The following is a 23878-nucleotide window of genomic DNA, read 5'->3' on the forward strand; positions in this document are numbered from 1 at the left end:
TGAGGATCGCGATGGGCCCGGAAGATTACGGGTAAGTTCATTTAAATTTATTCATGTCTTTGATTTAAATATTGAAATTGAAGTCCCATTGCCCAGCGGCGGGGAGGCCGCCACAGAGCCTCGCCGCTGTTGGGAGTGTCAGGCCGGGCCTTCCCGGCATCGGCCTGTGTTGCAGACCACTGCCGCAACCATCTTCCGGCCCACTCTGCCATTGAGCCCGACGTCGTGGGCTTGGTAAAATCTGGCCCCTAGTAACAGTGATGTTATCAAGTAGGCTAAGCAGCCAATCACATTGAAGAATTCTCCAAAACAGCAAACCAGGTTTTAACAAGAAGATTTTGTCACTCCGGGAGAGGGGGAACAGAGTCAAATTAACATCATGGGTGTAGAGGATGGTGGGAAGGATTGCAGGTGAAAGTTGTGTAGTTTGGGAGGGGGAGGGGAGGTTGGGTAAGGTCAAATGGTGAAGGGTAAGTGTTGTGGGGGTGGAAAGGGCAAATAATTAATTTTTTATTGGGGGTGGCAGATGGGCAAAAGAGATGTATTTATTTTTTAAATTCATTTTAGAACATAGAACATAGAACAGTACAGCACAGTACAGGCCCTTCGGCCCACGATGTCGTGCCGACCCTTTAACCTACTCTAAGATCAAACTACCTACATACCCTTCATTCTACTATCATCCATGTACCTATCCAAGAGTCGCTTAAATGTCCCTAATGTATCTGCTTCTACTACCACCGCTGGCAGTGCATTCCACGCACCCACCACTCTCTGTGTAAAGAACCTACCTCTGACATCTTCCCTAAACCTTCTTCCAATCACCTTAAAATTATGCCCCCTGGTGAAAGCCCTTTCCGCCCTGGGAAAAAGTCTCTGGCTATCCACTCTATCTATGCCTCTCATCATCTTGTACCCCTCTATCAAGTCACATCTCATCCTTCTTCGCTCCAATGTGAAAAGCCCTAGCTCCCTCAACCTTTCTTCATAAGACATGCCCTCCAGTCCAGGCAGCATTCTGGTAAATCTCCTCTGCACTCTCTCGAAAGCTTCCACATCCTTCCTATAATGAGGCGACCAGAACTGAACACAATATTCCAAGTGTGGTCGAACCAGGGCTTTATAGAGCTGCAGCATAACCTCGCGGCTCTTAAACTCAATCCCCCTGTTAATGAAAGCCAACACCCCATACGCCTTCTTAACAACCCTATCAACTTGGGTGGCAACTTTGAGGGATCTATGGACGTGGACCCCAAGATCCCTCTGTTCCTCCACACTGCCAAGAATCCTGTCTTTAAGTCTGTATTCTGCATTCAAATTCGACCTTCCAAAATGAATCACTTCACACTTTTCCAGGTTGAACTCCATCTGCCACTTCTCAGCCCAGCTCTGCATCCTGTCAATGTCCCGTTGCAACCTACAACAGCCCTCCACACTATCCACAACTCCAGCAACCTTTGTGTCATCGGAAAACTTACTAACCCAGCCTTCCACTTCCTCATCCAAGTCATTTATAAAAATCACAAAGAGCAGAGGTCCCAGAACAGATCCCTGCGGAACACCACTGGTCACTGAGCTCCATGCTGAATACTTTCCATCTACTACCACCCTCTGTCTTCTATGGGCCAGCCAATTCTGTATCCAAACAGCCAAATTTCCCTGTATCCCATGCCTCCTTACTTTCTGAATGAGCCTACCATGGGAAACCTTATCAAACACCTTGCTAAAATCCATATACACCACATCCACTGCTCTTCCTTCATCAATGTGTTTTGTTACATCCTGAAAGAATTCAATAAGGCTTGTGAGGCATGACCTGCCCCTCACAAAGCCATGCTGACTATCTCTAATCAAACTATGCTTTTCCAAATAATCATAAATCCTGTCTCTCAGAATCCTCTCCAATAATTTGCCCACCACCGACGTAAGACTGACTGGTCTGTAATTCCCAGGGTTATCCCTATTCCCTTTCTTGAACAAGGGAATAACACTTGCCACCCTCCAATCATCTGGTACTCCTCCAGTGGACAGTGAGGACGCAAAGATCATCGCCAAAGGCGCGGCAATCTCTTCCCTCGCTTCCCGTAATAACCTTGGGTATATCCCGTCTGGCCCCGGGGACTTATCTATCCTCATGTCTTTCAAAATTTCCAGCACATCCTCCTTCTTAACATCAACTTGTTCGAGCATATCAGCCTGTTCCACGCTGTGCTCACAAACGACCAGGTCCCTCTCACTTGTGAATACTGAAGCAAAGTATTCATTAAGGACCTCCCCTACCTCCTCCGACTCCAGGCACAAGTTCCCTCCACTATCCCTGATTGGCCCTACCCTCACTCTGGCCATCCTCTTGTTCCTCACATAAGTGTAGAACGCCTTGGGATTTTCCTTAATCCTACCCGCCAAGACTTTTTCATGTCCCCTTCTAGCTCTCCTAAGTCCATTCTTCAGTTCCTTCCTGGCTACCTTGTAACCCTCTCGAGCCCTGTCTGATCCTTGCTTCCTCAACCTTAAGTAAGCTTCCTTCTTCCTCTTGACTAGCTGTTCCACATCTCTTGTCATCCAAGGTTCCTTCACCCTACCATCCCTTCCCTGCCTCATCGGGACAAACCTATCCAGCAGTCGCAGCAAGTGCTCCCTAAACAACCTCCACATTTCTGTCGTGCATTTCCCTGAGAACATCTGTTCCCAATTTAAGTTCCCCAATTCCTGCCTAATAGCATTGTAATTCCCCCTTCCCCAATTAAATATTTTCCCATCCCGTCTGCTCCTATCCCTCTCCATGACTATAGTAAAGGTCAGGGAGTTGTGATCACTATCACCGAAATGCTCTCCCACCGAGGGATCTGCCACCTGGCCTGGTTCGTTGCCAAGTACCAAATCCAACATAGCCTCCCCTCTAGTCGGCCTATTTTAACTTTTAATATTTAAATTTCGCAGTAGGGCTGAAAGCCCTTTAAAAATGGTGTCAGCGCCTGTGCACAGGCAGCTGACGCCATTGCCGGGGACGGACAGTCCGCCCCCTCCACGTGATCGGGGAAGGGAGGGTTGTCGCCCGCCCTGGCTATTAAATGAGCCACTGCACCTTTGGTGTGCGAGCCCCTCTTTTTCGGCGAGCTTATAAAATTCAGCCCTAGGTCAGATGCATGAGATTAAGGTAGTAGCTGAAATACCCTAAACAAACTTTAAAAGGGAAAAAAATAATTAAAATGGAATTTTATCATGGAATGGAAAAAAATTGACATTCCACAAATATAAAATAAGGTTTTCCCGGCCAGGGGAGGTTGTTCAGGAGTAATTATGACATAGTACACAATTAGGAATTCAGTTTAACTTCATTCAACAAGGCATAACTTTGTCAAGAGTTTTTAATAGCTGGAATAATAGCATAAAAAGTGGAGGTTCAGATCAATTTAGTGATTTCTAATAGATTTCCATCTGTGAAAACTTCAGCACTTCCCGTGGAACAGCAGGAAACACTGACAGCAACTGCAGAATCTGGGTTATGTTGTTGATGACTCACCATTGATAACTCTTTCAATCACTTTGCTGATGATTGGGATTTTTTTTATTCTTTCATGGGATGTGGGCATTGCTGGCAAGGCCAGCATTTGTTGCCCATCCCTAATTGTCCTTGACAACTGAGTGGCTTGCTATGCCATTTCAGAGGGCAGTTAAGAGGCAACCACATTGCTGTGATTCTGGAGTCACATGTAGGCCAGACCAGGTAAGGATGAGGTTGATTAAGCTGGTAATTGCCCAGTTAGATTTGCCTTGCTCTCTGTGGATAGGAAGCTCTGTTGGGTAGATGGCAGTGTCATAACTGCGCTGCAATAGTTTGGCATGGGGAGAACATAGCTCTGATGCAGTAAAAACATAAATGTATTTATAAGGAGCCATTTTATGGTTTTGAAGAACAAAAAGAATGTACAGAGGAACACTTCCCAACATTACTGGTAATTTTGAACACATACATAAAATAAATGTGAATGCGGGAGACCCTGCTGCAAGCATTTTTTTTTTGGAAAGACTAAGGGCCCAACTGTCTACTTTAAGATGGCTTTTTCATATGTTCATGAAGTAATCACCCCAACCTCAGCCTTCTTAGCACCGTGCTGAAATTATTATTAATCAAGTGTGTAAACATTCTACAGGCCTATTTCTTCATGCATTTCACTGTATGTTTCCCTTTTGATTGATCGGGGTACAGTGATACGCAAAATGTTCTTGGTATCCGGGCTCCAAGAATTCTTAATCAGGCTCTGCATACTGCCAATGCTTTTCCTTACTGGCCAACAAAGGACATTTCTGTTTCAGGGAAGAAAGATGAATGAGAAAGATATTTTATTTTTGGATGAATGGCCTTTAAATAAGCATGTTCTTATCATGCTGACTTTAATTTATTTTGTTTTATTCTTTTCTCCCCCTCTGTGAGCTACTTGGAAGATTTTCTGCAATATAGGTGCTACATAATTGTGAATAGTTGTTGTTGATTGAAGTGCTCCTGGTCAGCTCTTTCAGGTTATCTTGCACATTGGGAAATGGATCTCAGCTATATTTGGAATACTTCCAGTTTCCAATGTCTAGAATGTACACTGTGTATGGTTGTTGGGACCTTGTAGTATTTATGTCAGCTAATCTGGGAGTAAACAGATTATTCTCCACATAATGGTTTTGTGGTTGACTGTGAATGGTTATGTTTACAAGGTTCCACTGCCAATACCGAGCCTTGCTCGAGGCAAGTGTGGGCTGGAAACTGTAGTGGAGCTTTATGAAATTATTCCTTACGTTCAAATTTAGACACACTAGATAAATACACATTAATAACAGAAGCATTTAAAATAAAGTGGTCAAACTGGAAACAACTATTATTATACTGCAGGAATCACAAAGACATGACTAATTCTGGATGATGCATGGGCATTCAGAAAAAACAGGAGGGGCTATAAGAAAAGTGAAGAGTTTGCCTTTTATATAAAGGAGGTTAACATAGTCAAGCCTCATCACAGTTTGTGCCACGTGCCCTAGATTTTTTCTTTTGGGATGTGGGTGGGGGTGTGGAATCAACAATTAAAGTTATAAAACAAACCTGTATCTCACAGCAGGCATCGAGGTTGAGATATTCCAGAGAAAAATTTTTCTAAGAGTATTACGAAGATACTAAAGAACAGATTCTCCAGGGCACATGGCACAAACTGTCATAATATTTTTCTACTATATACATTTTGTGGGTAAAAGGATTGCAAGATATTTTTAGTGATAGCTAGGTATGCCAGATCCCAGGAGTATCAAAGAGTTTTAGTTTTGGGATACCACAAAATTGGTTTACTGAAGCCTAATATTATTAACAAATTTTGATAGTACAAAGAATCTAACAGTCGTGCAATTATGCAAGACTGGCTATAGGTGCAGGTTTTAGCTTCTGTACATTTGACAATAAGTGAGCCATCATCCACTACAGAAGGGCAAAATACATTAAGTAACCCAATTACATTGGAGATAATGTAATTACATTGGAGACATGCTTCCCAAAACCACCAGCTGGATTGCTTGCAGCATTCACCTCTCTCAATTTTGACATTCTATTTAAGTCAAACAATTATTGTATTCTATTATTGTATCATTTTACAAAGAAAGGGGAAAAAAGCTGGTGAAACTCATAGCTCTGAATCAGTGTAATGGAATCTAAGCTGTAGCTTCAGTATGCAAAAGTAGCAACTGCATCTCACACCAACATCTCAGTCTGGCAGCATCTGTGGACAGAGAAACAGAGTTAACATTTTCTTTCTGTGACTCTGTTTCTCTCTCCACAGATGCTGCCAGACCTGCTGTGTATTTCCAGCACTTTCTCTTTTTATTTCAGATTTCCAGCATCTGCAATATTTTGCTTTTACCAACAGTTGAGGGTGATTTTAATTCTCTCTGCCCAATGGGAATGTGCACAAGAACTCTGAAAATCCCAGCGGCTCACTTACTGCCCTGTTCTTGCTCAGTTGCTACCTGCCACCATTTAGGTTTTAGCCTCTAAATGGACGAGCCAGGCACCCACCTGTTTCAGTGGGAGTCTATGATGTACATAGGACCCTCATTGGTAACTGGCATTGAGCTGCTTAACTACTGGCCCTTAAAGCTATCACTAGAAACAATTGCAGAAAAAGTCAGTTGTAGTTTTTAAAATACATTTTTGTGGAGCCATAAAAGCCCTCTGGCCTGCTGAGTCTATCTGTCCCACCTTTCCTGACCCAAATGTTTCCCTTATTTTAGCAGGATAATGTTTTGCTTAGAATCACTCTGCACTCTTGGCATCTTCAAAGAATTGGAATATTAGTTGCTTTATTATACTTAACAGTGGTGTTTGTCTAAAGAAATGTAGGTGAAACACATGTTAAAATGAATATCAGCATGTAGTACATCAGCCTTAGCCCATTAGCAGTGAACCAAGTAATGATCCTGCAGATTGCCAACTGCAAGACAGTGCTAAACCCAGCACCTTAGAGGCTGTGCTTGTTGTTTCAAGCACTTAGTGGTAATAAAAGCGCAGTGTGACACTTATCAGACATATGATGTACTGGGATTTCCTGGGAGTACAGCTTTTGTGCTTGTGTTAATTAATTTTTCACCACATGCTACTTGCATGGTTTGACTTAGCTATACAAGTGTATTTTTCTAGATGTTTCTACACAGTCTGAATCGATGTACAGCAAGGGTATCAGTTATATTCTTGCATTTGCTTTAATACATTCTAATGACTATGGCTGAGTTACTTACTGAGTTAATTGAATTTTTTTTGGGTGACCAGTGTTTGTGACATTAAAAATCTTTATGTTGATAGCATTTCGAGATTTATTTAATTCTTAGAGAACTAAAGTAGCTTTACTGCACCAAAAATCAAAATATAAACCATTTGCAGATTGTTCATTCAATGAATATAACCTATTAAATCTACGGTTGCAAAATAAAATGAGACTATCAAACAATTCTATTTGATTTTACTTTACTTGGCAATATTCATTACACATTTGCAGAAAACTCTTGCTGAGGTCACAGAGAGAAAGACTTGTTTATTATTAAAGGTGATCCATGGGAATGAAATAGTTAAAGAGCAGCTCTTCATAAGAGATTAATTATTCTAAAATACAGTGGAACCTCCTTGGGACTAGGCATGTTTTGAACTCTCTGCTACATCCAAGTAGATTTTTTTTTGCTGTCGTTTAAGCAAGGAAGCAATTACTAGCTTGGGCATTCTCTTAGAAATGAAAGTACAGTCGATAGACACATCTGCTGGTTGCTAAATATGAGGTTGACTCCAAGTACCGCAGGCAGTCATATGAACAGGTCTTTGTCTCATTTACAATAAAGAAAAACATGCTCTATCCTAGAGTCATTGAAGCATTCAGGTAGCTGTTAGTATAGTCTTTTCTCAATTTTGTTTCTGGTGCTTATTGTAAGCAAAAACTGATTGAATTTCTGATTTTTTTTTTTGCACATCTTTGTTGGATGTCGGGAGGTTTTCCTTTTCCCAGAGGGTCATTGACCTTTGGACTAATTTGTTCGCTCGTACAGTGGATACAGATTTACTCCAAAATGTTCAAAATGGAGCTGGAGGAGGCTGATATTACTGCGTAGAAAACATAGTTTGGATGTTGGCTGATATACCTTGTGGTCTCCTGGAACTCATATTTGATTATCTTCAGGGGTTGGCGAGGAATATCCCTGACTTAGCCTATTCTCTAAATTGGATTGGGTTTTTTTTCCCCTCCTGAGAGATTACAGGCCTGTGGATGGGTGGGGAGTACTGGGGGTTGTATTTCGCTGGCAGATGCTGACTGACAGGTGAGGTACAGCTATGCAACCTAAACATCCTGGTATATTACTGTGGCATTGGGCCCTTCCTGTGGAATTGCATCACCAATCTTATAGCCTGTATATTATCTTTCCCTAACTGCATTGTTCAGCAGTTGTTTTCTTTTAAACCTTTACATTTAGGTTTAGACTGACAACTAACGTAACTAAAAATTTATGGGAAAAAAAACTAACTGAAGTTTCACCAGACTGTTTTGCAAAATTTTGCTGCCTGGGGTTGTCTAACGCACAGTGATCATTACAGATCAGTGGCCACTTTTTCAAAATTCTGAAGTTGGATGCCAACTCACATTTACATCCAAAGCTGCATCCTAAAGCTCTGATACCATGTGTTATTTTAAACATTTTATTCATTAAGGGTTAAATAATTTGCAGGGTTTTTTTTCTACATCCTGGTAGTGAGGTGATATAGTTTGATATTCTATTTGAAAGGACAGACTCTGATAATATAGAAACATTGGGGGTTTACTTACAGTGTAGCTGTTGTTTCAACCCTGTTTGAGACCCAGCAACAACGTCCACCCCCACACACAATTTGACTTCTTTTATTCTTTCTTGGATGTGGGAATTGCTGGCAAGGCCAGCATTTGCTGCCCATCCCTAATTGCCCTTGACAACTGAGTGGTTTGCTAAGCCATTTCAGAGGGCAGTTAAGAGGCAACCACATTGCTATGGGTCTGGAGTCACACGTAGGCCAGACCAGGTAAGGTAATGGCAGATTTCCTTCCCTAGAAGATCATAGTGAACCGGATGGGATATGAAGCCTATATTGTGGGAGGTGACAACAGCACCTGGAGAGAGAAGGGAACTAGAGGGAAAAGGCAGTGGAGGGACATTTTACGCAGGTCATAGGTCATGCCATCATTTGGCTGAATTGTTGCCAATGGTGACACCAGCTCCCCACTCGTGCTCACATATGTAGAATTCTAGGTGAGGCAGTGTCTCACCCTCCTCACTTGATGAGCTGTCTCTCTCATGTTACTTAGTGGCAACATGGCTGAATGGGACAGATTCAATGGACCAACTGATCTTATTCTGCCTCGATCGTATGTTTGTGATCCTGTCTGTATTTTTAAAATAGCTTAACTGTCAATGGATATATAAAAGTTTTTCCACTAGAATTATTGAGGCTCAACCTTTCACACACATAACTGCAGAGGTACGGATGTAACATTTTAAAATACATTTTGAACACATACCCATTTGGACTTGAAATTGTTAACCAATTCTGTCAGTCTTCCCACTGGCATTCTCCACTGATGCCTACTGTCATAGCTAAGAAGCCAGTTGTGAACTGGCTAAATTGCCCGCATCAATGCAGTCAAGTTCAAGTGACCCTGGGATTTGAATTCTCTACTGTTAAAATTACTAGGCAACTTGAACACTACAAATCTCAGCACAGACTGACACTTGAACTTGCTTATACGCATTGTCAATCTGAAAGCAAAACTGATCTAAGTGGCTGTACAGAAATCCACTGCCAGACCCTCTGGCCTTAGCAAGCAAAGAAGAAAGCACAGCAGCAGGGTATGGCAGTAGAGAACACTCATGCAATTTGACTCCCATTACTTAAATGAGTTTCAGTTACAAATGCAGTGTAATGTTTGTTATTAATGACTTTAACAGTTTCATCATTGATGGTGTCAATAAATTAGAAGAAAGCACTGAAGCTGTACATTGTTTACATCTAAACGTTGTGTGTCTTGGATGGTTTCGGCAGCTACATTACTTCAAAGTCTATTAAGTTCTCTCTATATATATATTGTCTTTCTTTTATGCACGTTTCCCTCATAATAGCAGATAATATTCTGTCAGATATTGATGATGTTACTCCACTCCTGGTGCCATTAATTCTATCAGTGCCATCTGCAGAATGGTGCACATAATGGTGGGAGTGGAGACCCAGCACTGGTAAAGATAGAGTGAAGAGAAAATACAAGAAGAAATGGCTGATTTATGTTCCTTTTTTAGACCGAGATAAAGTAGCATAAAAGAAAACCCATGTCAGCAAATGCTGTGGTGCTCTGAGAATGGTGGGTGTGGAAAGGAGGAGAAAGGAATGTTGCAATTCCGAAATACTGCAACTGAAGACAAGCACTAATTTACACATCAATTTGTGACCCAATTCAAGTGACCTACTTCACCTAAATTTTGCCACAAAAAGTGGGTGTGATCACTCAAACTGGCAGTGTGATTTGTTCCTTCTGCACATATCAAAATCATAATACAAAAAGCCTAAGATGTATTACTTTCAAATATGTAAGGCCTAAGTGAAGAGTTATGCTGTGGTTATAGTGTTCAAAACTACATATGTTAAAGTCACATGAGCAAACAAATGACAGAAAGGTGGCTCTGAATAACAGATGGCCAAGTGTCAGAATACCGGTTTCATGCAGGATGCTTTATATATGGCCTATGTGTCATGCCATCGCTCAACAGAGGTACTAAGTGTTTAGAAAAGGAAAAATCCCCAAGAACTGAGCTTGCAGTTCTTCTCTGCTAACATTTGTGGTCCAGAAAACAAAGATCAGAAACTAATTTGACAAGAGGCTACCTCCTGACAATTAATCATTCTCAGTGAAGGTCGCCGGGATGAAAAAAGTGAAGGTTTTTAGCCGTGGCTCAACAACAGCTAACACTAGGTCGCCTTAGCTTTCATAAAGGGAAAATAATAGCTAAGTATGCAAGTCTGAATTCACTTTACTAGAACCTTCACCCTATTTTTTCATGCTATAATGAACCCTTTCAAACTGGAGCACAATAGTAACGTTAATCTTATCTTTACTGGCGATAACCTTTCAGTATTTTTTTCTTGTGACAGAAGTCTGACAGGATTAAATTCTCTGCCTCTCATCCTGAGCTACTTCAGACATTTTGACAATAGATGATTAATGATGAAATTGGGCACGTACCTTGTTCACAGCTTTCTCCCTTATAGCCAGAGTTGCAGATGCAGGTCCCCATGATGCAGGTGCCACGGTTGCCACAAGATGGGTCAAGGCACTGGTTTGTGGGAATGTCACACTCTGCTCCCTTCCAACCACTGTGGCACAAACAGCGTCCTTTCACATACTGACCATTGCCACTGCACAGAACAGGGCAGGATGCTGTGAAACAGAATGAAAAGAAAGTCACACTGACCATTAAATATTGATAATGAAGGCAGCTGAGCTAAGTCTTTCGCCGATGCATTCTAAACCTGTCAAAATGTTCATTCACCTCCAACCAACTACTGTTAACATAGTTTCTAGTCTAGCATTGGCTGAAATGCGAGGAACGTAACTACTCACTGATAAGCAGGGCTTTGGTATAACATTGAAAGAAAATTAAGCAAATATTGTCACAAGGTTGTAACCAAACTGTGGATTTGAGCAATTATGAAGTTTGAAATTAAAATTTCCTCTGTTTATAATCCATCTTGTGGTCGGTCCCTCTCTTCCCGTGTATCTCTGTTTGAGTTAAGCACCATTCTGAAGCCAAGAGGCAGGTAACTTGATTTCTGGCCTCCACTGACAAAACTCTTGAGTGCTTGTTAGGAGGTGCACTTGAATGGCCCAATCTGACAGGCCCTTCAATTTTTCCTCTCTTTCCGGCTTTCCAATTGAGATCAAGAAGTCAAGTGTGTAGAAAACTGCAGATGCAAAGTCAAGTCTCAGAGGAATAAAGTGGCCCTGTGAGGCCAGAGCACCGTGTTGCTAACAGAGTACATTGTGAAGTATTTCACACATTTAAAAGATTTGTTGTATGTATCATGTATTGTAGATTGTACATATATAAAGAAATTTGTTTCAATAAATTTTAATTTGTAACACCCAAGTGCATTCTGAAGCATCATTTTTTTTTCACCTGCTAGCAGGATATGAGTGAGCTCATAATTGAGTCACCTAAATACAGCTTGAACATAATTGGGAATGAGTCCTTTAAGCAGGACAATTTGTAAGAGTCGGTTACAAAACTTATTTTCCACTCCTGTATACACAACAGAAGAAACAGGAACAGGAAAACAGTGATTGGGCCATGTAGGACTAGGGCCATTGCTCCAGCTTGATTTCAGATACCTTTTATAATGGCAATTAGCTGACTTGACAGTATTGGCTGACGGCAGTATAAAAGCTATCCTGCATAACTCAAAAGATGAAATATACAATTATGTTTCCAAATGTACCTGCAGTCCTGTAACATTTCCCAGCATTGGGGGAGGTGGTGGCGTAGTGGGAATGTCACTGGACTGCAGGTACATTTGGAAACATAATTGTATATTTCATCCAGATGCCTAGGCGAATGCTCTCGGGATATGGGTTTGAATCCCACTTTGGCAGATGGTGAAATTTGAAATCAATTAATAAAAAAAATCTGGAATTAAAAGCTACTCTAATGGCAACCATGAAACCATTGTAATTGCTGTAAAAACCCATCTGGTTTACTAATGTTCTTTAGAGAAGGAAATCTACTTTCCTTAACTGATCTGGCCTACATGTTGCTCCAGACCCACATTTTAAAAAAATTTATTCATGAGATGTAGGCGTCGCTGGCCAGGCCAGCATTTATTGCCCATCCCTAATTGCCCTTGAGAAGATGGTGGTGAGCTGCCTTCTTGAACCGCTGCAGTCCATGTGGGGTAGGTACACCCACAGTGCTGTTAGGAAGGGAGTCCCAGGATTTTGACCCAGCGACAGTGAAGGAACGGCGATATAGTTCCAAGTCAGGATGGTGTGTGACTTGGAGGGGAACTTGCAGGTGGTGGTGTTCCCATGTATTTGCTGCCCTTGTCCTTCTAGTTGGTAGAGGTCGCGAGTTTGGAAGATGCGGTCTCAGGAGCCTTGGTGCGTTGCTGCACTGCATCTTGTAGATGGTACACACTGCTGCCACTGTGCGTCGGTGGTAATGGGAGTGAATGTTTGTAGATGGGGTGCCAATCAAGCTGGCTGCTTTGTCCTGGATGGTGTCGAGCTTCTTGAGTGTTGTTGGAGCTGCACCCATCCAGGCAAGTGGAGAGTATTCCATCACACTCCTGACTTGTGCCTTGTAGATGGTGGACAGGCTTTGGGGAGTCAGGAGGTGAGTTACTCGCCTCAGGGTTCCTAGCCTCTGACCTGCTCTTGTAGCCACGGTATTTAGATGGCTACTCCAGTTCAGTTTCTGGTCATACTAGCTCCTAGGATGTTGATAGTGGGTGATTCAGCGATGGTAATGCCGTTGAATGTCAAGGGAAGATGGTTAGATTCTCTCTTGTTGGAGATGGTCATTGCCTGGCACTTGTGTGGCGCGAATGTTACTTGCCACTTATCAGCCCAAGCCTGGATATTGTCCAGGTCTTGCTGCATTTCTACATGGACCGCTTCAGTATCTGAGGAGTCACGAATGGTGCTGAACATTGTGCAATCATCAGCTAACATCCCCACTTCTGACCTTATGATTGAAGGAAGGTCATTGATGAAGCAGCTGAAGATGGTTGGGCCTAGGACACTACCCTGAGGAACTCCTGCAGTGATGACCTGGAGCTCAGATGTTTGACCTCCAACAACCACAACCATCTTCCTTTGCGCTAGGTATGACTCCAGCCAGTGGAGGGTTTTCCCCCTGATTCCCATTGACTTCAGTTTTGCTAGGGCTCCTTGATGCCATACTCGGTCAAATGCTGCCTTGATGTCAAGGGCAGTCACTCTCACCTCACCTCTTGAGTTCAGCTCTTTTGTCCATGTTTGAACCAAGGCTGTAATGAGGTCAGGAGCTGAGTGGCCCTGGCGGAACCCAAACTGAGCGTCACTGAGCAGGTTATTGCTAAGCAAATGCCGATTGATGGCACTGTTAATGACACCTTCCATCACTTTACTGATGATGGTGAGTAGACTGATGGGGCGTTAGTTGGCCGGGTTGGACTTGTCCTGCTTTTTGTGTACAGGACATGCCTGGGCAATTTTCCACATTGCAGGGTAGATGCCAGTGTTGTAGCTGTACTGGAACAGCTTGGCTAGGGGCGCGGCATGTTCTGGAGCACAGGTCTTCAGTACTATTGCCGGAATATTGTCAGGGCCCATAGCTTTTGCAGTATCCAGTGCCTTCAGTCATTTCTTGATATCACGCAGAGTGAATCGAATTGGCTGAAGTCTGGCATCTGTGATGCTGGGGACTTCAGGAGGAGGCAGCGATGGATCATCCACTCGGCACTTCTGGCTGAAGATTGTTGCAAATGCTTCAGCCTTATCTTTCGCACTGATGTGCTGGGCTCCCCCATCATTGGGGATGGGGATATTTGTGGAGCCACCTCCTCCAGTTAATTCTTTAATTGTCCACCACCATTCACGGCTGGATGTGGCAGGACTGCAGAGCTTAGATCTGATCCGTTGGTTATGGGATCGCTTAGCTCTATCGCCTCCTGCTTCCGCAGTTTGGCATGCAAGTAGTCCTGGGTTGTAACTTCACCAGGTTGACACCTCATTTTGAGGTATGCCTGGTGCTGCTCCTGGCATGCCCTCCTGCACTCTTCATTGAACCAGGGTTGGTCTCCTGGCTTGATGGTAATGGTAGAGTGGGGGATATGCTGGGCCATGAGGTTACAGATTGTGGTTAAGTACAATTCTGCTGCTACTGATGGCCCACAGCGCCTCATTGCTAGATCTGTTCGAAATCTATCCCATTTAGCACGGTGATAGTGGCACACAACACGATGGACGGTATCCTCAATGTGAAGGCGGGACTTCGTCTCCACAAGGACTGTGCGGTGGTCACTCCTACCAATACTGTCATGGACAGAAGCATCTGTGGCAGACAGATTGGTGTGGACGAGGTCAAGTATATTCCTCCCTCGTGTTGGTCCCCCACTACCTGCCGCAGACCCAGTCCTTTAGGACTCGGCCAGCTCGGTCAGTAGTGGTGCTACCGAGCCACTCTTGGTGATGGACATTGAAGTCCCCCACCCAGAGTACATTTTGTGCCTTTGCCACCCTCAGTGCTTCCTCCAAGTGGTGTTCAACATGGAGGAGTACTGAGTCATCAGCTGAGGGAGGGCGGTAGGTGGTAATCAGTAGATGGTTACCTTGCCCATGTTTGACCTGATGCCATGTGACTTCATGGGGTCCAGAGTCGATGTTGAGGACTCCCAGGGCAACTCCCTCCCTACTGTATACCACTGTGCCACCACCTCTTGTGGATCTGTCCTGCCGGTGGGACAGGACATACCTGGGGATGGTGATGGCAGTGTCTGGGACACTGTCTGTAAGGTATGATTCCGTGCGTATGACTATGTCAGGCTGTTGCTTGACTAGTCAGTGGGACAGCTCTCCCAACTTTGGCACAAGCCCCCAGATGTTAGTAAGGAGGACTTTGCAGGGTCGACAGGGCTGGGTCTGCCGTTGCCGTTTCCGGTGCCTCGGTCGATGCCGGGTGGTCCATCCGGTTTCATTCCTTTTTATTGACTTTGTAGCGGTTAGGTACAACTGAGTGGCTTGCTAGGCCATTTCAGAGGGTCTGGAGTCACATGTAGGCCAGAGCAGGTAAGGACAGCAGATTTCCTTCCCTAAAGGACATTAGTGAACCAGATGGGTTTTTACAACAATCGACAATGGTTTCATGGCCATCATTAGACTAGCTTTTAATTTCAGATTTATTAATTAAATTCAAATTCCACCTTCTGCTGTGAAATACCCTGGGTCTCTGGGTTACTAATCCAGTGATAATACCACTACGCCACCGCCTACCCCTAATGTCATCAATGTGTTGACTCTTAAATGCCCTCTGAAATGTCCTAACAAGCCACTCAGTTGTATTAAACTGCTAAAAAGTATAAGAAAAGGAAAGAAACCGGATGGACCACCCAGCATCAACCAAGGAAACAACAATGGCAAACCCAGCACTGCAACCCTGCAAAATCCTCCTTACTTACATCTGGGTGCTTGTGCCAAAATTGGGAGATCTGTCCCACATACTAGCCTGACATGGTCATACTCACGAAATCATACCTTATAGAAAATGTCCCAGTTACTACCATCACCATCCCTGGGTATATCCTGTTCCACTGGCAGGACAAACCCACCAGGGGTAGCGGTACAGTGGTATACAGTCGGGAGGGAGTTGCCCTGGGAGTCCTCAACATTGACTCCGCATCCCACGAAGTCTCATGGCATCAGGTCAAATATGGGCAAGGAAACTTCCTGCTAATCACCACATACCATGCCCCCTCGGCTGATGAATCGGTGCTTCTCCATGTTGAACACCAACAGGAAGAAGCACTAAGGGTAACATTCGCGTCACACAAGTGTCAGGCAATGAACATCTCAAACAAGAGAGAATCCAACCATCTCCCTTTGATGTTCAATGGCATTACCATCGCTGAATCCGTCACTTTCAGCATCCTGGGGGTTACCGTTGACCAGAAACTGAACTGGACCAGCCACATAAATACAGTAGCTACAGGAGCAGGTCAGAGGCTGGGAATTCTGCGGTGAATAACTCACCTCCTGACTCCCCAATGCCTGTCCACCATTTACAAGGCACAGGTCAGAGTGTGATGGAATACTCTCCACATGCCTGGATGAGTGCAGCTCCAACAACATTCAAGAAGCTCAACATCATCCAGGACAAAGCAGCCCGCTTGATTGGCATCCCATCCACCACCTTTGACATTCACTCCCTCCACCACCGACGCACAGTGGCAGCAGTGTGTACCATCTACAAGATGCACTGCAGCAACTCACCAAAGCTCCTTCGACAGCACCGTCCAAACCCGCGACCTCTACCACCTAGAAGGACGAGGGCAGCAGATGCATGGGAACACCATCACCTGCAAATTCCTCTCCAAACCACACACCATCCTGACTTGAAACTATATCGCCGTTCCTTTACTGTCGCTGGGTCAAAATCCTGGAACTCCCTTCCTAGATGCACTGTGGGTGTACCTACACCCCAAGGACTGCAGCCGTTCAAGAAGGCGGCTCACCACCACCTTCTAAAGGGCAATTAGAGATGGGCAATAAATGCTGGCCTAAATAGCGATGCCCACATCCCATGAACAAATAAAAATAACCTCTCAGATATTTAATCAGGATTACAATTAACAGGTTTCAACAGGTTACTACAGTAATGACAAAGAGCTTTTACCTCGTGCACAATCCGGTCCAATGTAGCCAAGAAAGCAGTGGCAGGTTCCTGCCATACATTCTCCATTCCCATAACAGTTGGCAGGACATTCATCTGCAGACTCTGAGAGGAATTAAAATCACAGGCGGAGCTTACATTTTCATAATGTGTAACATTAGCTACAAAGATCAAAAATATGTTAATACATTGGTATATTTGTTCCTTAAAAAATTTTTGGTACACATCAGTTTCCCTCCTGCCACCACATTTTCTCTCCTTCTGTAGAGCAGGATCATTTCGCCTTCATGAGCACCATGAATGTCCCTTGTGACTGACCATCAGGAAATTCCCTGCTGCAGGGTGGAACTGTTTATTCCTGCATACTTTTGTCCAACAACTTGAAAGAGCTGTTGAACAAGATTGGGATACAAATTTGTAATACTCTTCTTGTTTGTACTGGGTGAAGGGCGTGGTTCTGGACCACAGCTGCATGTAACAATTTCAGAATGTAATACAAATAGGAGGTCAAATCAAGTTTGCTGCCTGCTTATGTGCAATAAATTAAGAGAATAAAAGCAAACTATTGCACATGCTGGAAATCTGAAATATAAACAGAAAGTGCTGGAAATACTCAGCAGGTCAGGCAGCATCTGTGGAGAGAGAAACAGAGATAACGTTTCAGGTCTGTGACCTTTCATCAGAACCTGATGAAACCTGTTGAAAGTCACAGACCTGAAACATTAACACTGTTTCTCTCTCCACAGATGCTGCCTGACCTGCTGAGCATTTCCAGCACTTTCTGTTTTTATTTCAAATTAAGAGAATTAATAGCCTCCTGGAAAAAAATTGTTCAGTAAAGGCTGATCTGGGAGAAACAATGGCCCAGATTTTGCAGTGCCAGAGAGGTTGAGTGGCAATAATTAAGACATCACACTGTTAAAAATATACCTACACTAGAATGGACAAGCTTTAACCTTTTCTGGCTAGTGGGTATCTAATGGTTAAGCACCTGCAACTTCATGTGTTACCATGTGTTTTAATGGCCAATCTCTTGGCGAAATACCAGTGTAGTGAAGCTTCTGGAGAAGCAGAGCAACTCAGACAGCAAATTCCTGATGTTCACATTTAACTGCGCATGTCCGTTCGGTGGAATTTGTTGTCCAATTTACTCTTTAATAATGGTGAATGGTGATAGCATTACTTTTAGCTCAAAATCTGGGCCAATAAACATTTTTATAAAACTTGAAAAATTTACCAAGCCCAAGAAAACCTGTTAGCAATTGCTGAAATTTTTTTAATTTTGTTTTTTTCCGAGTTGAGGTACCACTGTTCAGCTGTTCTTTACTGGTTTACAGCTTGTGCTGCCTTGCATTACTTTTGGACATGGTACAAAATGCTACATATAACAGTCCTCATAGAGTTAATTTAAGTTTTGTTCAGAGAAGTACAAAGAAACCCAATATTCCAACAGTGAGTGCAGTTTAGACATAGAAAGTAGGCCAATCAGTTCTCTGTGTCCCACTGCAGAAAATTGACTGACGAGTTAGAAGATCTTGTCATGATGAATCCTGCAGAAGCTGCAGATACTCAATTATCTTCTAAAACTAAATATTTCATACACTCAATAACAGAGTCTATTGTCCCATCGTGAGCTGCTGAGAGCCCACCCAGCAGCAGAGAGAATCTAGTTATCGTGTAATGTGATCGGACCTACCATTCTCCATGGAGTTAATCTTCAATGAAGTTTGTTGTAAGAGTGATTAGAAAAGCTCCAAACACATGTCTTGGGATTTGTCAATGAAACAACAACTGAATTGAGGGAGTGTAAATCATTTTGTTGCACAGGTAGGTCTCTGAGGTAATACCCAGAACAAGGTACTCTGCACAAGTTCTCATCTTATCATACAGCACTGACAAAGAGAGAGTTTGTTTTTCAATAACTGGGATAAAAACAAGCCTTTTCTCATAATTACATTCCATCTCAGATTTATTAAAAAAAAACATTAACTAGGGTTGACCTTCAAATCATATTTAGAATCCAAACAAATCTGAACTAGATAAATTTGCATACATGTGGAATTTTTTTTTAACTCAATCCAGATGATTCAAATTGCCCAGTCCTTTTAAAAAAGGCATTACATGGACAATTTTGTTACATTTGCTCCTTTTGTGTGCCTTGAAATCCATATTGGTCACAACATACAAAAGAGTCAATCTGCTTCTATGTCTAAAATAGAAGCTAAATACTGCAGATGCTGGAAACCTGAAATAAAAACAAAAAGTGCTGGAAATACTCAGCAGGTCTGGCAGCATCTGTGGGGAGAGAAGCAGAGTTAACGTTTCAGGTCAGTGACCTTTCATCAGAACAGAGTTTGTATGATTGCTGGATAAGGCATTGGCCAGACTCTATCCAGAGAACTAATGCAGGTTTGATCCCCTAAATATAGGGAGATATGATCCGAGGGAGGCAGAGTGATCTAGAAACATGATTTTGGATATCAGGAATCTATGTTACGATGGAATGTTAATGAATCTACTTTGAAAAAAAAGACATTCCAAGAGGACATATCTCAAGTATTCAATTTATAAAGGGGAATGTGCACTTGCTTTATAAAAAGAACAATGGACTTGTAGTGGAAGTTACAAGCAAAGGCAACTAAAACAAAGAACATAAATGAGTTCAAGAAACAATTGAATGTGTTTCTGGAGAGTGGACTGAGGGATATGGCAAGGAGGAGTTAGGGTAGTAATTAGCAAAACCAGGACAGACTAGTTAGATGTAATCCTGCTCTTAAACATTTAGGCAAAGCAAAATCCACAATAAGGGGCTTTGGAAGAAGGCACTGCCTACCAAGAATAAAGAAATTGTAAAAACAATTTGGCAACAGCCTGAGATTCAAACAGGGGATGTGCTATGCATAAAGGCTCAATTTTGTAGATTCATAGCAGCACACAAGGAGGCCATTCAGCCCATCGAGTCCATGCTTGCTCTCTGCAGAGCAATCTGATCAGTATCATTTCCTGGCTATATCCTGTAGCCCTATAAGTTTATTTCCCTCAAGTGCCCATCCAGTTTCCTTTTGAAATCATTCATTGTCTCCGTTTTCACCACCCTTGTAGGCAGCACATTCCATGTCATTACCATTTGCTGCATAAAAAACTTCTTCCTCACATCCCCCTGCATCTCTTGCCCAAAACTTTAAATCTGTGTCCCCTAGTCCTTGTAGCAGCAGCTAAAGGGAATATCTTTTCTTTGTCTACCTTACCCAAACCTGTCAGAATCCTGTAGACTGCCATCAAATCTCCCCTCAATCTCCTTTACTCTAAGGAGAACAATCCAGCTTCTCCAACTTACCTGTAGCTAAAATCCCTCATCCCTGGAAACATTCTGCCCAATCTCCTCTGCATCCTCTCAGGGACCCTCACATTCTTCCTATAAGTGTAGTGACCAGAACTGGATACAATACTCTAGTTTCAGCCTAACCAGAGCTTTATAAAGGTTCAGCATAACCTCCCTGCTTTGGTATTCAATATTTCTATTTATGAAACCCAATATCCTGTATGCTTTGCTAACTACTCTCTCAATATGTCCTGCCACCTTTAAAGATCTATGCACATGAACCCCCAGGTCCCTCTGCCCCTCTACACTTTTTAGAACAGGACCATTTAGATTATATTGCTTCTCCCTAACCCTTTTGCCAAAATGCATCACCTCACACTTCTTTGTATTAAATTCCATCTGCCACTTGTCTGCCCATTCTGCCAGCCTGTTGCAGTTGATTGGTATCACCGTCAGTGCCACACATCCAAGTTTGGTATCATTGGCAAATTTTGAAATTTTACTCTGTATTCCAAGATCCAAGTCATTTATGCATATCAAAAAAGCAGTGGTCCTAGCACTGAACCTTGGGGAACACCACTGTCTACCATCCTCCAGACTGAAAAACAACCATTTATCATGAACAGCTTGCTGTTTTCTGAACTTAAGACAATTTTTGATCCAAGCTGACAGTCATCCTCCTATTCCATGAGCCTCAATTTTGGTAACCAGACTTTTATGTGGTACTTTGTCAAAGGCTTTCTTAAAATCTATATAGACAATATCCATTGCTTTCCCTTCATCAACCTTCTCTGTTACTTCATCAAAAAATTCAATTGAATCAGTCAAACACAACCTGGCTTTTACAAATCTGTGCTAGATCTACCTAATTAACTCTAATGTCTCCAAGTGCCTGTTGATTTTTTTACTTCATTATTGTTTCTAAAACTTACCCACCACTGATATTAAACTGACCAGTTTGCAGTTACTAGGAATGTCCTTACACCCTTTCTTGAATAAGGGTATCATATGTGCCGCTCTCCAATCCTCTGGCACCTACCTCATATCTAGGGAAGATTGGAAGTTTATGACAAGCCCTTCTGTTATCTCCACTCCCACTTCCTTTAGTAACCTGGGATGCAAACCATCCAGACTAGGCAAATTATCCACTCTAAGCATAGCCAGCATTTCCAGTACATCCTGCTGATTAATTTTCATCTCATCATTACTTCTACTATCTCCGCTTCTGCTGATATTTTGTCAGTATCTCTCCCTTAGTAAACACGGATACAAAGTACTCATTAAGTATTCTAGTCTTGCCTTACACCTCTAAACACATATTACCTTCTTTGTCCCTAATAGGCCCCGACCAACTTCTTACTACCCGCTTCCTATTTACATGTTGGTAGAAGATTTCGGGGTTCCCTTTTATGTTAACTGCCATTCTATTCCCATATTCTCTCTTTTCCAGTTGCATTTTCCTCTTCACTTCCCCTCTCAACTTATTGTATTTGGCCTGGTTCTCGATTGAAGAAGTCATCTGACCTGCATCATGCCCCCTCTTTTTTGTTTCATCATATTCTCTATCTCCTTTGTCATCCAAGGAGCACTGGCTTTGGTTCCCTAATCTTTACCCCATGTTGGAATGTACCTAGCCTGTACCTGAAACATCTCCTCCTTAAAGATCACCCATTATTCTGTTAGTTTTTCCTGTCAATCTTTGGTTTCATTTTACCTTGGCTAGATCTGCTCTGATTCCATTGAAGTAAGCCCTCTTCCAATTTAGATGTTCTATTTTAGATTGTTCCTTGCTCTTCTCCATTACTAATCTGAACCTTATGATACAATGATCACTCTTACCCAAGTGTTCTAACACAAAAGGGCGGCACAGTGGCGCAGTGGTTAGCACCACAGCCTCACAGCTCCAGCGACCCGGGTTCAATTCTGGGTACTGCCTGTGTGGAGTTTGCAAGTTCTCCCTGTGTCTGCGTGGGTTTTCTCCGGGTGCTCCGGTTTCCTCCCACAAGCCAAAAGACTTGCAGGTTGGTAGGTAAATTGGCCATTATAAATTGCCCCTAATATAGGTAGGTGGCAGGGAAATATAGAGACAGGTGGGGATGTGGTAGGAATATGGGATTAGTGTAGGATTAGTATAAATGGGTGGTTGATGGTCGGCACAGGCTCGGTGGGCCAAAGGGCCTGTTTCAGTGCTGTATCTCTAAACTAAACTAAACACTTAATCCACTTAGCCCACCTAATTCCCCAGCACCAGATCCGGCAAAGCCGCCTTCCTAGTTGAACCAAAAACATACTGGTCAAGGAAGTTCTCCTGAACACATTTCAGAAATTCCTCCCTCTCTTTACCCTTTACTTTAACATTATCCTAATTGATATTGAGGTAATTAAAGTCCCCCAATATCACCACTCTATAGTTCTTGCACATCTCTATGATTTCCCTGCAGATTTGCTCCTCTATCTCTTGCTCACTATTTGGATGCCTATTAAATACCCATAGTAGCATGATCATCCCCTTTTTGCTTCTCATCTCTAACCAAATGGATTCTGTCTTTGGCCCCTCAAAGCCATCCTCTCTTTCCAATACTACAATGGGCTGAATTTTACAGAGCCCCAACCTCAATGTCGGGGGTCATGGCGGGGGGGGGCGGAAAATGCCTCCGCAGAGGCCCGCCATGGACCTCGACGCTGGAAACGTCCGGCCCCAAATTGCTGGAGGAGGCGAGGCCTCGTGACGCCCACCAACCCCCCCACCCCCAAACCCCACTTGGCGATGGGAGCCCAATTTAAATAAATGAATTAATTACCGTCACACTCCCGCCGTCCGTCCCAGAGTAATAATGGTGCTGGTGACCGGCATTCCTGCACCTTCGGATCCCCATCCGGGGATCCGAGGCTGAACACTGGTGGGGAGGGGAGAAGCAGGTAAGTTCTGCAGTGCGGGAGTTGGGGGAGGTGGGTCAAACCCATCTCATTGGTGTAGGGGATTGTGCGAAGGGTTACAGTAGACAATTTACGAACTTTGGGGAGGGGGGGTAAGGTCAGGTGCACAAGATAAGTATTTTGGGTTGTGAGAGGGCAAGGAATTATTTCTATGGGGGGGGATCGTGGGAGAGGGTCAAGATCAATTTATTACATTTTTGAAATCATTCTAGCTATAAATATTTGAATTGAAAGCTGGGGCTTGAAGCCCTTTAAAAATGACATCAGCACCTGTGCAAAGGCAGCTGACGCCATTGTCGGGGATGGACAGCCCACACTCTCCACGTCATTGGGGCGGGTGGTCCACCCCAGCTATTTAAATGAGCCACCTCGCTTAATATCGCAGTGGTTCCGCGATGTGCGGTCCGCACAGGCAGACCACCATTGTTTACGTCCGTTGCCGGAAGTATAAATTTCAGCCTAACATCTTCCCTAATCAGTACTGCCACACCACCTCCCTTTTTATTGAACACTTTGTATTTGAATATTAAGCACCCATTCCTCATCATTTTTAAGCCACATTTCCATTATTACTACTATATCATATTCCTACACGGCTATTTGTGCTTGCAGCTCAGCAATCTTATTCACGACACTTTTGCGTTTACATACATACATGCATTC

General features: G+C 43.2%; 1 protein-coding gene across 1 annotated transcript in view; it reads right to left on the bottom strand.

Annotated features, from left to right (window-relative positions):
* tenm4 (teneurin transmembrane protein 4) overlaps positions 1–23878 on the bottom strand; it is a 537020-nt gene that overhangs the window by 206108 nt on the left and 307034 nt on the right. The window contains exons 9-10 of the mRNA XM_068033916.1: positions 16960–17061; positions 10776–10970 (exon numbers count right to left, since the gene is read on the bottom strand). Coding sequence (XP_067890017.1) covers positions 10776–10970; positions 16960–17061 — 297 coding nt within the window. The remainder of the gene's footprint in view (positions 1–10775; positions 10971–16959; positions 17062–23878) is intronic.

This window comes from Heterodontus francisci, chromosome 6 (genome assembly GCF_036365525.1).
Source record: "Heterodontus francisci isolate sHetFra1 chromosome 6, sHetFra1.hap1, whole genome shotgun sequence".
Classification (NCBI taxonomy): Eukaryota; Metazoa; Chordata; class Chondrichthyes; order Heterodontiformes; family Heterodontidae; genus Heterodontus; species Heterodontus francisci.